Source organism: Lissotriton helveticus, chromosome 1_1, assembly GCF_964261635.1.
Source record: "Lissotriton helveticus chromosome 1_1, aLisHel1.1, whole genome shotgun sequence".
Classification (NCBI taxonomy): Eukaryota; Metazoa; Chordata; class Amphibia; order Caudata; family Salamandridae; genus Lissotriton; species Lissotriton helveticus.
Window position 1 is genome coordinate 805356637 of NC_136057.1, and position 14133 is coordinate 805370769.

At 41.5% G+C, this 14133-nt stretch overlaps 1 protein-coding gene across 1 annotated transcript in view; it reads right to left on the minus strand.

The window, feature by feature from the left end:
* Positions 1-14133, minus strand: part of IFRD1 (interferon related developmental regulator 1) — a 160571-nt gene that overhangs the window by 121893 nt on the left and 24545 nt on the right. The window contains exons 2-3 of the mRNA XM_078674456.1: positions 12953-13060; positions 494-575 (exon numbers count right to left, since the gene is read on the minus strand). Of these exons, the coding sequence (XP_078530582.1) occupies positions 494-575; positions 12953-13060 (190 nt within the window). The remainder of the gene's footprint in view (positions 1-493; positions 576-12952; positions 13061-14133) is intronic.

The window sequence follows — 14133 nt, forward strand, 5'->3', positions numbered from 1 at the left end:
GGCGCTGGCTAGCCCCTCTATGTCGGAATCTGGGCTTCAGTAACTATTTACAAGCCTACAGGGTGCTGAAAACGAATACCCTGGGCCACATTGTGTTTGCGGTTTCTAAATTCCTAATGGCAGCATGGATAATAAGGAAGAAAATGTCTGGTTAATCCATTTTACCACGCTTCTTCAAATTCTGCAGGCTCAGCTGGTTTTTCTTGTATATATTGTCTTTTATCTGTATGTATTTTTATTGCTTCTTTTATGGCCCATGAGGCCGAAATAAAGAATTTTTGGATTGGATTGGATTGGATTCAGACACTATTACAATGCATGCAGTTTTAAAGCGTGACCCTTCAGTGATTCACATGCTTTCAGACCAATTAACTGCACTGTTTAAGACTAGCAAACAGCCCATGAAACATTGAAATTACATGTGGAATATGGGCTACATTCTAGACCCAATACTATATTAAACAATGAAGCAAGCAGCTGCCATGTGGTTTACCTCTTGTCCACTGTAAGATCAATTAATTCTTTCAGCTTGAACTCCAAATCCTCTTGAGTTGCCTCTTCATCAACTTCAGGTCCTGCAAATACAAGCATTGCTGTCAATTTAATATACAACAAAAATCTGTGTGCAATCCTAAAACAGACTAAGAAGGCAGGCAATACAATAAACCAAGATTAACTGCATAACTTTGTGCAGAGACGGAGCTTCATGTACTGTTGTGTACCACCATACATCTCTTACACAACTCTAGTGGAAACCCAGGATCGATAATTTCTATGGTTAATACGCATAATGAAGAAATTACTTTGCAGCTCCTCAAGAGGTGTTAAATCATTTATTCAATCTTATTACCAACTGTAGAATATTTGGCAACTACTGAGGTACCATTAAAGTATCTTGGTAATAGAGGCTGTTCAGTTCAGATTAGTGTTGGTTGTAAAGCCCTCCCCTTGTGCTATATTACTAGAACTATGGGGAAAATGTGTTTTGGGTTCTCTACAGAGGGATGCCTACTGTCTCCTACAAACTTACTGTATTCAAATGCTGCAACACATGCCCCTTTACGGCATTGCTGATTAATGCCAGATCAAGTCTGTCATTTTCATGGCGTTTACAGGCTTACATTTCAGGAAACCCATTATTAATTCTATCATATTTCTCAAGCTTTTGCACATTTCCCCTTCTATCTGGATTACGCTATTCAATTCCCAAAAACAAATGAAGTTCTGAAATGAATCGCCAGGTTCAACAGGTTAAGGAAAACGCCATACAAACTTTCTTTTTAAGTAGTTTCTTTTATAGTCTCACTCTGTGCAGGGAAATGCATACCTTCAGAGACTGGAAATCTTAAATTGGGGTATATTGTAATGACATCTTTGGAAATAACGCACAATACTGCACACTTAGGTCTGTCTCAGTTGCATTGACTTAGACTAACTCGTCCTTTGTGTCAATAGACCTACATTGAATTTTCCACATGGTACTTCTGCGCATAACTTTCAGCTGAACAAATTGCACATTTTTTAAATGTTATCATTTGACCTGAATGTGGATAGAAAATACATGAACCCTTTAATACGGTTAAGGAATTAAAACTGCAACATGCGCTGTCCACCAATAAGGCAGATGGTCCCGAGCCCCTCAAAACTCAACTCACTTAAGGAAAAAGTGGCTCTGACCTGCAAAGAGGGAGTGATATCAGATTTGCTGACCTCTACTTCTAAATGGTCCACCGCCTCAGCTTCCACCTTCCCTCCTGGGCTCCGCATCTCCCTCGCTCACACCACCCTCAGCAGCAACTGTAAAAGTAGTTCCTTTTCCTACCTTTCTTGCAAAATCCTGGAATGGCCTCCCCCATCCACCTTCAGATCTCACCATCACTTCAGGAGTTCAGAAGGGGTTTAAGGCCTGGCTTTTTGACTGAAGCCCATGAGCACCCCAGACCCAGCACCCGGATACCCTAACGGGGAATTAGTGCACTCTATAAATCCCGATTAATTAATGTGTACAGCAAAGTTCATAGCGGACTCAACAAGTTATATTTTCAATTAATAGTATTCAAATGCAATTCGATTACATGATAATTGAATGAATCAAAGTTAAGGCAATCAAATGTAATTGCTAAGTAAAAAGTATCAATAGATGAACAAGTGGCAGTCATTTTGTCACCCATGTTGTGATCTGTTCCCTGTAGCGTGATGGCCATCTTGGAGATATGAGCAGCTCATTTAAGCACAGACTTTGGCAGTGGCTTTGTAATTCACCTCCAGAAATCACAATTTAGATGTGTGGACCAGTAACTCCGATTTTAAAAATAGCCACTGAATGTTATTCCTTTGCAGATGCTCTCCATAACTCACTGGAGACACCACTCGTAATTTGCTTACTGGCTTCTTTCAGTAATCGTAGTAATTACCATTACCACTCTAGGTCGGCCTGCATCTTGTTTAGAACTTAAATTTAACCTGAGTGAAACTTTCTCTAAAAGCCTAGAGAAACTTTTCTGGCACAGTAATCTATATATTGGTAACCCTTGTAATATTCTGCGTTTCACTAGGATGGCCAGTGCTACTCACATTCCAGTTAAAGGGTGATCATTCTCTTATACATAGGCCGGTTTGATCTTTGTGACAAGTGGCCCCTGCAAGTATCCTTCCTAATTTGGTAACACTTCCCTTTCTCACTTTCAACTATCTTTCTTCACAATCACAAACTATAACTTCGGTTTGAAATTTTAGTCCTGAGGAGGATCCTGTATTAACAATGGGTCGAAATATCATAGGTATTGTGGTAATTTGACTTTTATGGCCTTTATTTATGTTTTGATACAGATAAGGAGGTCAATATAGCACCCAGAGAAATCTCAATTTCCTACAAGTTGCAGCTCATACAACTTAACTGCCTCCAAACTAACCTTGAGCTGAAGAGGCTATGATTGGAGTTGTGGCGGGAAAGACTTTGGAACCTGTGTGTGGTTGGGACTGATCCTTGTATATGGTTTGGCCTGTTCAGTGATAGTATTCCAGTAAACTAAACAGACCCTGCTACAGATCTTCAAATAAGACCCTCCTGATCATAATGAGGAATCTTGTTGGAGAAGCAAGACTTGTTGGTGGGTCTGAGCACCATACGAGCAAAGAGGGACATAGCCAAGCATTGGTTAAATAAAAGACTCCTTCACTGACAAATTGGCATGGAGAAGTATACAAAGTTAGAGAAACCAGATTCATAAAGCTCAAGAACGCCCCGGGAGGCATAACAAAACACTCTACTAGTCACAGGTGTAGTCTGTCTTGAAACCAAGAAGGGATAACTTCCATGTCTGTACGGTTTCATGCTGTACCAACAAACATAAGCAAAGTGCTGTTTATAAAACATGATACAGAAATGGATAGTCTGCTCAGAACAATTTATCTGATATTCTCTGCAAGAAAGTAAAAGAAAGGTGTGTGGGCTAATCAGCTAAGAGACGCGTTATTACACTCATTTTTGTAATCCTTGTTCTCATAAGAAATTGAGACTTCCATTTCAATGTTTGATGGTTGTACCCACAGCATTAAAATGTAATATATTTCTTCATTGAGTTAGTAGGTATTCTCATGAGAAACAATACTCTTATCTTTAATATTGGCTAAACAAAAGGCCTTACTTGACAGTTTATGGAAGGAATCTTTATGCATTTAGAATTATTTTTCTATCAGACTTTATAATGAAAATATTCATTCTGAAACGAACTGTCCTTTTATAGTCGTGTCAACTAAGTAACATTTGGAGCTCCAGTATCAATGGTCAATTTGTTTAAATGTTAGAATCCTCAAGCATATTCCAAACAGAATTCTTACATCGGGCCACTGGCAATTGTAGTATTCCTTATGGATTTTAGGGAAGTAATGCACATTAGGACTTAAGTGCCTGTGTTCAGCAAACATTGGCGTTGTCCTCTGGAATAAGGTCAATGAAGATTGAAATGTGCCACAGTTGCCCATTATAAGCACACTAATGTGGTGTTATATATCCAAAATATAATTTGTCAGGCTGCAAGGTTCAGTGTCGATGCAAGGCAACATCACATTCCTGGAGCATGCTGAGTGGCAATCTAAATCATTTGATAAGCCTTAGAACTTCCATCAAAGCAAGTGGAATGTCAGGTGCTTTGCAAGTCTCTAATATTAGTAGAACTATTGGGATGGGTGCAATGATCACAAAAGTCACTTTCCTTCTTCCAAATTGAGGATCATAGAGCAGATGTCTTCCACCAGTTAATCGCCACTGCCAGTAGCTCCTAGACACCTCCAGAGTAGCTTGCAGCCTTGAGTTAATTTTTAAAAATGCACAGGGTCACAGTTTTTCCTTTGGAGTTAAGGGAAGGCTGTTTGTTTTACATCAGGCTGCAAATAGCATGGCCTGATAAGGAGCAGGGCTCAACCAGATTAATGACCCAGACTAAGGCAGAGGCACAGAGGAGAAGAGCTGGAGCACTGAGGCATTTAACACTTAAAAGTTATTGTCAGCTCAATATTGGAGCGGATAACAAAATGAGGTTTCTGATTGCTAGTAGTTTAAAACTAGATTAAATGAATAGTCCAGTTTCAGTAAGGGAAACAAAGGACTATTCATGGAAGAGGTGCAATTCTCAATCATACCTTGATATTAGTTTTGGTCTAAGATCTTCCTTACTTGTTTATTAGTGTCATGTTTTATGGGGTACGGTCTGTGGAGTTGTAGTTTTTACTGGGATTGCATGGTGTGGTGACTCGGCAGCCCACCCAACATTATTGCTGTTTAATGCAGGAGCTAGTGCTACCACCCACTCCTGAGAGTATGAATGACAGTGATATGTTCATTGAACACGCTGTCACCAGAAATTATATCAGGTTCTGGCAAGCAATTTTTACTTCTGCGGTGCTGTCTAGCATTGTCCGAGCCCATTTCAGCAGAATGGGCATTTTTTATTTTAAGGCCTGCAAACTTTTTTAATTGAGGTTTTGAGTTATTTTTATATATTAAAGTCTGAAGTGCGATGTGTGTCTCTGGACTTTGCTCACCCTTCTGATCTGTGTTCTGACAGTCCTTCCCTCTCTAAGTTTCTTGGAGAACCCTGAACGGAATGAGGGGAACATGTATCAGTATCCTGATAACCTGTCCGGTTTAACGTTATCACGGTTTCTAAGGTTATACCTCCTGTCAGAGGGTTCCTGTTGATGAGACCCACCTCATGATTGTGATGCATTCTGCTTATTTTTCTGTTTATTGTCCAATTTCTTCTTGGAAGGATCTGGTGTTATCCTTTTCAGGATTTTCAACTACTTGTGGTTTCTAGGTATAGCACCCAAAATGATCTCTACCTAATTCAGCGTAGGTATCTTCGATACTTTTTGGCAACTCGCGCTCCCATGGTGCATGAGTGCATTCCCTCAAGTTTGGCATACAGCCACCGCTGCTGCCTCCCCTTTTATGTTAGCTAACAATTGTAGATACCTGGGTAAATTGCCATTGAATTTCATCCCTAAGTTTAGAGCAGATTCTGCACAATAATCATTTTTATTTGTCTCAATACTTTTGGTATCACTGCTATTGAAGGGGTGCCATGAGCCCTGGTATAGATGGCAGCGAAGACTGTACTCCAAGTGATGCAATGCTCTATCAGGGGAGCTGTCCCCATTGACAAGTAGATAGTCAGTAGTTCGGGTTTTTCTTGTGGGCCTGTGGAAACAGCCTCTAACTGCGATTTTCTGTATGGAATGGCAATTGCTCATGTTCAGTGGGCATTCTTCCCATAACTGCGTTCCGTGTTTGTGGGGTAATTTTAGTGGCGGTCCCCTGTAGTTTAGCTGCTGGGGTAACCTTTGTAGGCTGAAGTGTGAGTGTTCTCATAACGAACTGTGTCAGGTTTCTGTAAAGTTATTTTTTTGTGAAGTGGACACAAGTCTGTTATTGGCAATTTCTCTACTTCTGGAAGCGGCGGGTTAGCTGCTAGAACCGGCCAGGTTGCTAAGTCTATGCTGAGCAGACCGAGTCACTTTCTGTGGTGTGTGGGAGGACGCCTATAAACCCAGTGTATATGTTCCTGGTACGTAAACTTCTATGTCCTTGTATGCATTGTATTCTTCAGGTATTTTATCCGGAGTGTAAGAATGAAACTTGCGTGCATCTGCACGTGACAATTTAATCTACGAATAGAACACTTCCATTCTGTATGCCTCGTGTGCCTGAACCACAAAGGTAACCGTCCCACCTAATGCTGGGACGCCAAAAGCTGCTCATTTTAAAGTCAGTGCATTTCTAACATTTTCTGAAATGTTTATAGCACCTTCTTGCTCTCACTCCTCTGCTACATTTGCCTGTAATGCGATCGCTGACTGAAAAACAACTCGGGCTGGCTCTAATCAGTAAGGCTGAGCCTCAGAAGCAGAAACAACAAAGAGAAATGCCAATACTGATGCTTTATTTTACTCGACTAATCTGTCAACCAAATAAAGACTACTGTTCAAAATCGGGAAGTGATATTTAATAGCTGTTTTTATTTTACAAAATATATTAGAAGGTACAATTATTTTGACCTTAGTATATACTGTTAATTAACAATTTTTAACAAGGGTGGACACAAAACAAAATGATACTGTCAATCATACAATCATCGGTCAAACATGTCACAGTCATACCACAAACATTCATACATTCATGTTAAAAATACTTGACACAACCTGGAAAATAAATATACCAGTGGGCAAAGTAATGGGTCTGCGTAACAAATCAAAAAAGAGTTGAAAATAATACAATAGTACAATACACTCCTCGATATTCAATTGGATCGATTTTCACAAGAATATTTTAACAAGAGTGAGTGTATAAATTGCCAGAACAGGTGTAACAGATCAATACTCTGGCAATACAGAGGCAGACAGAAAGAAAAGGCCTACGCGTTTCGAATCCCAAATTGTGGTGGGGATTCTCTTCAGGGCCAAACTAGTCACTGTGAGTGTATCCAGACAAGTGAGTAGAAATATAGGGACAGCCTCTGTCCTAAATGATGTGTCTTGCGGAGCTGGCGGGAACTGTTAATGAGCCCGGATATTCCTAGAGTGCGCGTTGCGTGGGCGACCTAGTCATGCCATATTCAGGGTTGATTGTACAGGGCACGAAGGTTTTTACAGTGCCTTGCGGAATCGGGGTTTGGTCCGTTTCACAAAAATTCCTTCGGCGTTCGAGATAGCACTATTCTCTCAAGCATGCTGTTGTTTCTGTAATGCTATCGCAGCCTCACCTTGGACAGGCATAAAAATAATTTAAGGAAAATGAGTTTATGCACAATGTAGGTAACTATAATCCTTCAAGCTTGAAAAAAGTTACAGCCAATAAATAGGATATACCTACTCTGCTGTGGTGGATGTTTCCCTTCCCACTACAGATGTCTCTGGGTAAATGTGAGTACGGGTCTCTGAGAAAGCACTACTGAACTACTTCGATTTGACCGTTAAAGAACCAAACCAACATTGGTGGCACCATGCTGTGTAGTTCCTACAAATCTATATGGGATCTGCACGTTTAGACAAACTAAGGGATTGGTGTTCGGACTGATTCCAGGCACCCCTAAAGGATATGTTAGTCTGTATACCAGCTAGCTCACAGTGCAACTATGAGCCCCTCCTACCAAAAAGCAAATCATTTCTGGCAACTATCGAACATGACAACCCTGAGGGGTCAGGGATCATGGAAACCGTACAGTACTTTTTGCTCAGTCACTCGTGCTCACTTAGTCTCAGAGATACAAAGAATAAACGGTAGGTGTGTTTTCAATAAGTATTGATTTAACCAGCGTCACTAGTATAAAATAAGTGTGCTGCAACAACCATGAGACAGAAACGGATACACGATGAGAACCAGTAGAGTAAAGAAAAGGTAGAAATCTACCATAGTGCTAAAACAATGAATATATATGCAGACATATAGATACTTAATAGTAATAATGTGTACTCCTACAATGTAAGCCTTAACTAGATGTACCTAGCATGTATTTAGATGCATAGCCAAGATTCCCCTTGGGATAGAGCAAACCCCATTAACTGATGTGTGAGAGCGAAGGACCCAGTCATGGTCTCAAGATGGACACCCCACAAGGGATGTCAGACCACTGCTTGCTTGGAGAGTCTGCATGCAGGGACCTCAGTGTCTTGTGTCAGCATGGAATTCTTTCTCTGGCTTGCCCAGCTAAGATGTAGTGCTTATACACCCGAAAGGTACCCGCAGGGATTCAACTTAGAAGTGTTTAATGGGCATGTCGGGCAACTATGAAGACAGAGGTGAGAATTCGAGTAATTTACGCAGAAGATGGTAATCCTGCTGTGATGCTGAGAATCCTCATGCATAATACCGGAGGCTAGTTTTCGAAGAAAACCATACAACAGTCATGTAGCACCTAACTAGGTAAAAGGTCAGCACCAGACTAGTTATTTAGAAAAATGGTAGGACTGATGTAGGTAAAAGGTTGTGTAACTACCTACGCCTATATTGGGGTACACAGAGGTTCATAACCAGGACACGTAAAACACCAGTACATGTTCTATCTTTCACATACACTGCACCCTGCCAATGGGAGTACCTTGGCCTACCTGAGGCGTGCCTTACATGTAAGTAAAGGGAATGTTTGGGCTTGGCAAGTGGGTGTACTTGCCAGGTCGACATGGCAGTACAAAATCAATGCAGACAACGCAATGGCAGGTCTGAGATACCTTTGAAAGGCTACTTCTGTGGGTGGCACAATGAGTGCTGCAGGCCCACTAGTAGCATTTGATTAACATGCCCTGGGCACACCTGTGCACATTAATAGGGCGTTATTAGTAAATCAAATATGCCAATCATTGATATTTGAATCAGTAACTCAATTTACCTGGAGAGCATATGCACTTTAGCCCTGAATCGCAGGGGTAAGCATGCCCAGAGTGCTAAAACTAACAAATACGAGGTCAAAAATAGGAGGCCAAAAAGCAAAGAATCTGGGGGTGATCCCACTGAAAAAGCCAACTCAAACACTCCAAGACCGAAGTGACACGTCAGCCACAAATATCAGTCCTGGGTGGGAGAGGGTTCTGCCGCAGGTCCAACTGCGTTCGAGCAGCCACCACTAAAGTCTCCTCAAAAAACCTGGTTTGAGCTAGAGGTTCCCTCAGTGCTGGGCTCACAGATTTAAAATTCCACTGCAGAGCCAGCACATGCCACCGGTCATAGCAGACGAGCAGGATACAGAAGGTCAAGAAGCTTCACAGCCATACTTACTAATACCCAAGACAGATGCTGAAACATCAGGATCATTGCTTGAATGACCTGGACTCATGAAATTGGGAAGGCCCAGAAATGCACTGAGTCTAAGACCAGTCAGAAGAAAGGAAGCCACTAAAGGAGTTCAGTGCTACTGCCACTTTGATTGTGAACTCCAATTGGAAGGTTGTCTATGACCAACTATGGCGAACCCACCATCAAAAGTTGGTCGTCAAGGAAGGGGAATACCGCTACTCAACACCAGTTGGTGTACTGCGACCACTGGCTTCAGGTTAAGAACACCCAAGGGTCATTGGTGAGGCCAAAGGTGAGCGCATCAAATTGAAAATGCCCCTGGCCTACCTTGAACCACAGGCAACATCTGATGTGCTGCAAGATGAGCGCACTAAAATACTCATCCTGTATGCCCAAGGCCATCAGCCACTCGCCTGTATCCAGGGACAGACAGACCCCAGCCAGTGTGAGCACCCTGAATGTGCCCTTCTGCAGGAAGGCATTTAGAAACCAGAGATCTAAAATGCAACAAAGCAAATATCTATGGAATGAAAATAGTGGGAGTAACAACCAGTTCCCATTTCTCAGGCCGGTACACTTTCTATGTCCCCTTTGGTCAGAACAGTGGATACCTCTTGCAACAAGATGGAGAGGTGCTAATCTAGAATCAGGAACTGATGTGGGAAGAAGATGCAGCAGGTGAGAAAGTAAAGGAAGGGCATAGTTCAGTTGAACGATCCAAAGGACCCATCTGCTAGATGTGAAACTGCAACCCGTGGAGAAAACGCTTGATCCTGCTTCCCAGTGGGTGGTCATGTGTCAAGACGTGCGAACTAAGGCTGATATGTCAGTTAGGGCATCATTAAATAGTAGTTAGAGCTCGGAGGAAGTCTGTCATGCTGTAAAACCTCTGTAAGCACATTCATTTTACATTCACAGAAGGTCACTGAAAGTCAAACTAACCAGCTGTAGGTCAAGGTAACTGGCGTAGACTTTTGAGACTGGTGGAGTTTTAGCACTGGAGCGGAAGCCAGGTGAAACCCAAAGCCGGCTCTAGAGGCAAAGGTTGTACCAAGAAGGGATCTACCAGTGGCAACACGAATGGAAACCTCTACTGGATCCTTGGGCCCCGAAGGTATACAAGAGGGAAACAAAAGAGTGCCAAATACGCACAATATTGTCTCCCAAACGGCTTTGATCTGCAGCAGGACCCAGGAAACAGAGCATCAGAATCAAGTGGGTAATCAGCTCCACAAAGGGGGAATGGGAAATGAGACCAAATGGCACCTTAACACCCTCTCAACTTCTGATAAGAGTGGCGAGTGGGGACAAATCACGTTTTGCCTTCTTGTGCTTACCCTTAGACTTCGGCTCACAAGACTACTTTGACCCCTAAGAGGAGATGTTGTAGGAATGGGTCCACACCCTCAACTTCGAGCTGGATTTGTGTTTTATTCCAGTTTTCAGCAACATACAGATTCATTTCAGTCCCAGATAGCCTATGGGTTCATGACATTGCATACCTCAATTTTGTCGTGTCGCAAGCAAAAAACCAAATATCCCTCATGTAAGTAAGTCACTGACATTTGTGATAGTCACAGTAAGGTTTGAACTCTAAAGTTTTTGGGGACATGATTCCCTTGCACACTAGTTTTCTACAGGTTTTTAAAGAAAAACTCATACCAATGAGAAAAAGGAGAAGAGAGTCTGGATTTGCGTTCAAAGCAACATAAAATAAGGAAAAGACGTCAGTGTGTAGGGGTCGCAATTCCATGAGACTCTGCAAAGTCACTTCTGGGGTGAAACAAGTCAACACAAAGCCACATGGTACCACCTAAAGGCACATAGAAGCACTGATGTGAAAGCTTTGAGATCCAGTCTGGCATCTGGGGATATTCTACAGGGGAAGACTCTACAGTGAGAAGCATTCTTCAGAGCATGCACATTTGAAGGTGCACAGTTGCAGGTCATTCCAACAGCGTAACTGCTGCTCCCTACCTACTTCCAAGCCCTTGCATGTAGATTTCAGAAAGGTGGCAAAATCATTCCCTTACTAGAATACATACCCTTTAAAAGGCTATTAACAAAGCTCAGTAATGAGGCTGCTGTAATGTCACATTTCACAGCACCAGAGGGACATGTGGACTTTTTTTTACCGGACAAGTAGATTTCAAAACCACTATCTATTGGAAAAGTAGATCTTTTATAAAATTCCATTCTCCTGTATGAAGCTAAGAAAAAGCTTACACACATTATCTCTGCCCTAAGCTGATGCTTTTTCAACTGCTGAAGATGTAGCCTTGGTCCCCTCTACAAATAGACGAACATCTTGAAATTCAAAAGAAAACCCTGTTTACACTGAAAATGTTAACTGCAACTAATGCTAGAGAGTCTGTAAGGGACCAGGAGGAAGGAAGAAGCATGGGGGGGGATTTACATTTTTCAGGGATCCAAATGGGTATCAAAGAGGAACCAATAAAAAGACTGAGGTATGGGCAAAGTATTCCTTGGTCTATTTGCTGGACTGATCCCATGCATTCAGAAGCCCCTATAATGGAACTTACGATGCAAGCCAAAAATTGGCTTAACTGTTTACCACTACAATGTACAAAAACAGTCAATCAGTAAACCAATCAAGAAAGGCTTTAAGTGGTTTCCTTGTTATGGTTATTTATAGTGGTCACTATCTGAAAAAAGTTATTGTCTCCGTCCCCAATATCCAATCGTGTAAAATATTTCTACTCTAGTTGTAAGCCAATTATCTCCTATTTGGGGTGTAGTAATTACTAGGGAAACAAGACCACACATTCAGCAAATTCATAAGGATGCAAAATTATCCTGCGTAGCTGCTCATCACCCAAGAATGTGTGATCACATCTCAACATTAATGTCTCTCCACAGGTCAAGCAGAGAGTGGGTGCAAAACCAAGGTACTTATCGAAACTTCTGATCCCCTTCTCCCAACCAGACACCTATGGTGAACTTCTCAGAATTACTTAGCATCGCTCCTTCAAGAAATTTAGGGGAAGGTACCTACTCTGGCAAGGCCTCGCCCCTTGAACTGTGCCACTTGTGTGCCGAAAATAAACAAATTATAGAAGAAAGTAACATTTGCAAGCACCTTGGCACTGAATTCCAGTTAATTGCAAGATGATTACCCCAAGTTTGCCAGTTGCAACAGCAATTTAGAAAAACAAAAAATATGTTTGAGCTTCTGCAAACCGCTCCCAAATGCTATCAATATGTTCACTAGCCAGCTCAAACTTTACTAATCAGGTTCACCAGGCTCAAAACAGTCGTACTTTATACTCCGATATATCCAAAATCTTCACTACTTTTTAATTCGAAGAAACCAGAAATTTGAGAAGTCGAGATCCCTGCACAAAGGAAAGGAATCAATTTGCTAATCACGGTTTGCACATATAAATGACTTTTTGGCGTCCACCCACATTCATTTGTTAAATAACACAGATAAGGTGGACACGGGTACGCACCTGGCTTCATTTTTAATGCAAAGATGCAATTTATCAGCACAACAGTTCTTTTCACTGCGTATGCTAAGAATGGAATACAGGCACACCCACAGATAAGGCAAATCTCCAATGCTGCTGGCATGATATTCACTGACCCTACTTGAACAGCACATACTAGCATCAATTTCTTGTAAAGCCACACAATACATACCCTCGTCAGCAAAGCTAGCAGCATCACTGAAGCCGCTACTGCAGTGACTCATGGTCTCGACGGATGCATCCTCATCGCTGTAGGGCTGCACATTCCGATGTTGGCCACCTACAAAAGTCGGTTAGGGTTGATTACGGCCACGCACCAATTTGAAAACAGTGATATTTTTGAAGAAAGGACAAACTGAAGGTTTCGAACTACATACTTTTTTATATAAACTTGGTAAAGTGAATCATGCAGTGAAACATTAACTGCTCATTGGCCGTGAATTACTGTTATTTACATTAGAAAATCGATTAGAAATGTAATTTTAGTTGGAATTTTACAACTGTACATGTTCAGCTATATTCAAGGATTCTGATTCAACCAGAAGAACAGTAATCAAGGTCTACTGTGGGTGCAGCAAACTTGATGTGGTGGAGGACACGGTGGGCGCTTCAAAGCAGTAGTGATTGTGTTAGCTTTGTGCTACTACAAATTAAGCTTATTCGCTAGCAACACAAGGACATAAGGGGTACTGGTGTGTTATACATATACTGACAAGTTATTTTTGCGGCCTACCCCTGAAGATTGTGAAAGGACCTTTTTATTACAATACTAGGAGCCAAAACAGAGTTACTACACAAGCAGCTGAGATTCTTAAATAATGTAGATGTTTACGAATATCATACGGTATACTAATTGAGTGGCTTAAAGGTAAAAACATGTTTAAATCACCTTAAGGAAAGTGGCAACTGTTCAACAATTGTTATCCAAATATATATATATATATATATATATATATATATATATATATATATATATATTACCTACTGGCGGTCGCCAGTAGGTATATATAGTTAGGATTTTTTCTCTATGGGTTTTTTGAAAATTCTATGTCTAATAACTTTGGCGTTTGTGGACGGAATTGGCTGACATTTTCAGGAAAATGGCACATTTTGTTTCTGAGCAGCCCCTGAAAATTGGGGGGGGTTCGTCCAGGGGGGGTCGAGAAAAAAGGGGGGTCCCAAAACGTGTTTTTAACATTGAGTTTTCCATAGGGCGGTTGGCCTCACTTTTAGCCCGAACGACTGAATGGATTTGCACGAAACTTGGCAAAATTGTAGGGACTGGTAGCCCGATGTGCCTTTTGTAGGTCTCAATATATGTGCTACAGTGGATTTTGAGAAATTAACGTTTAA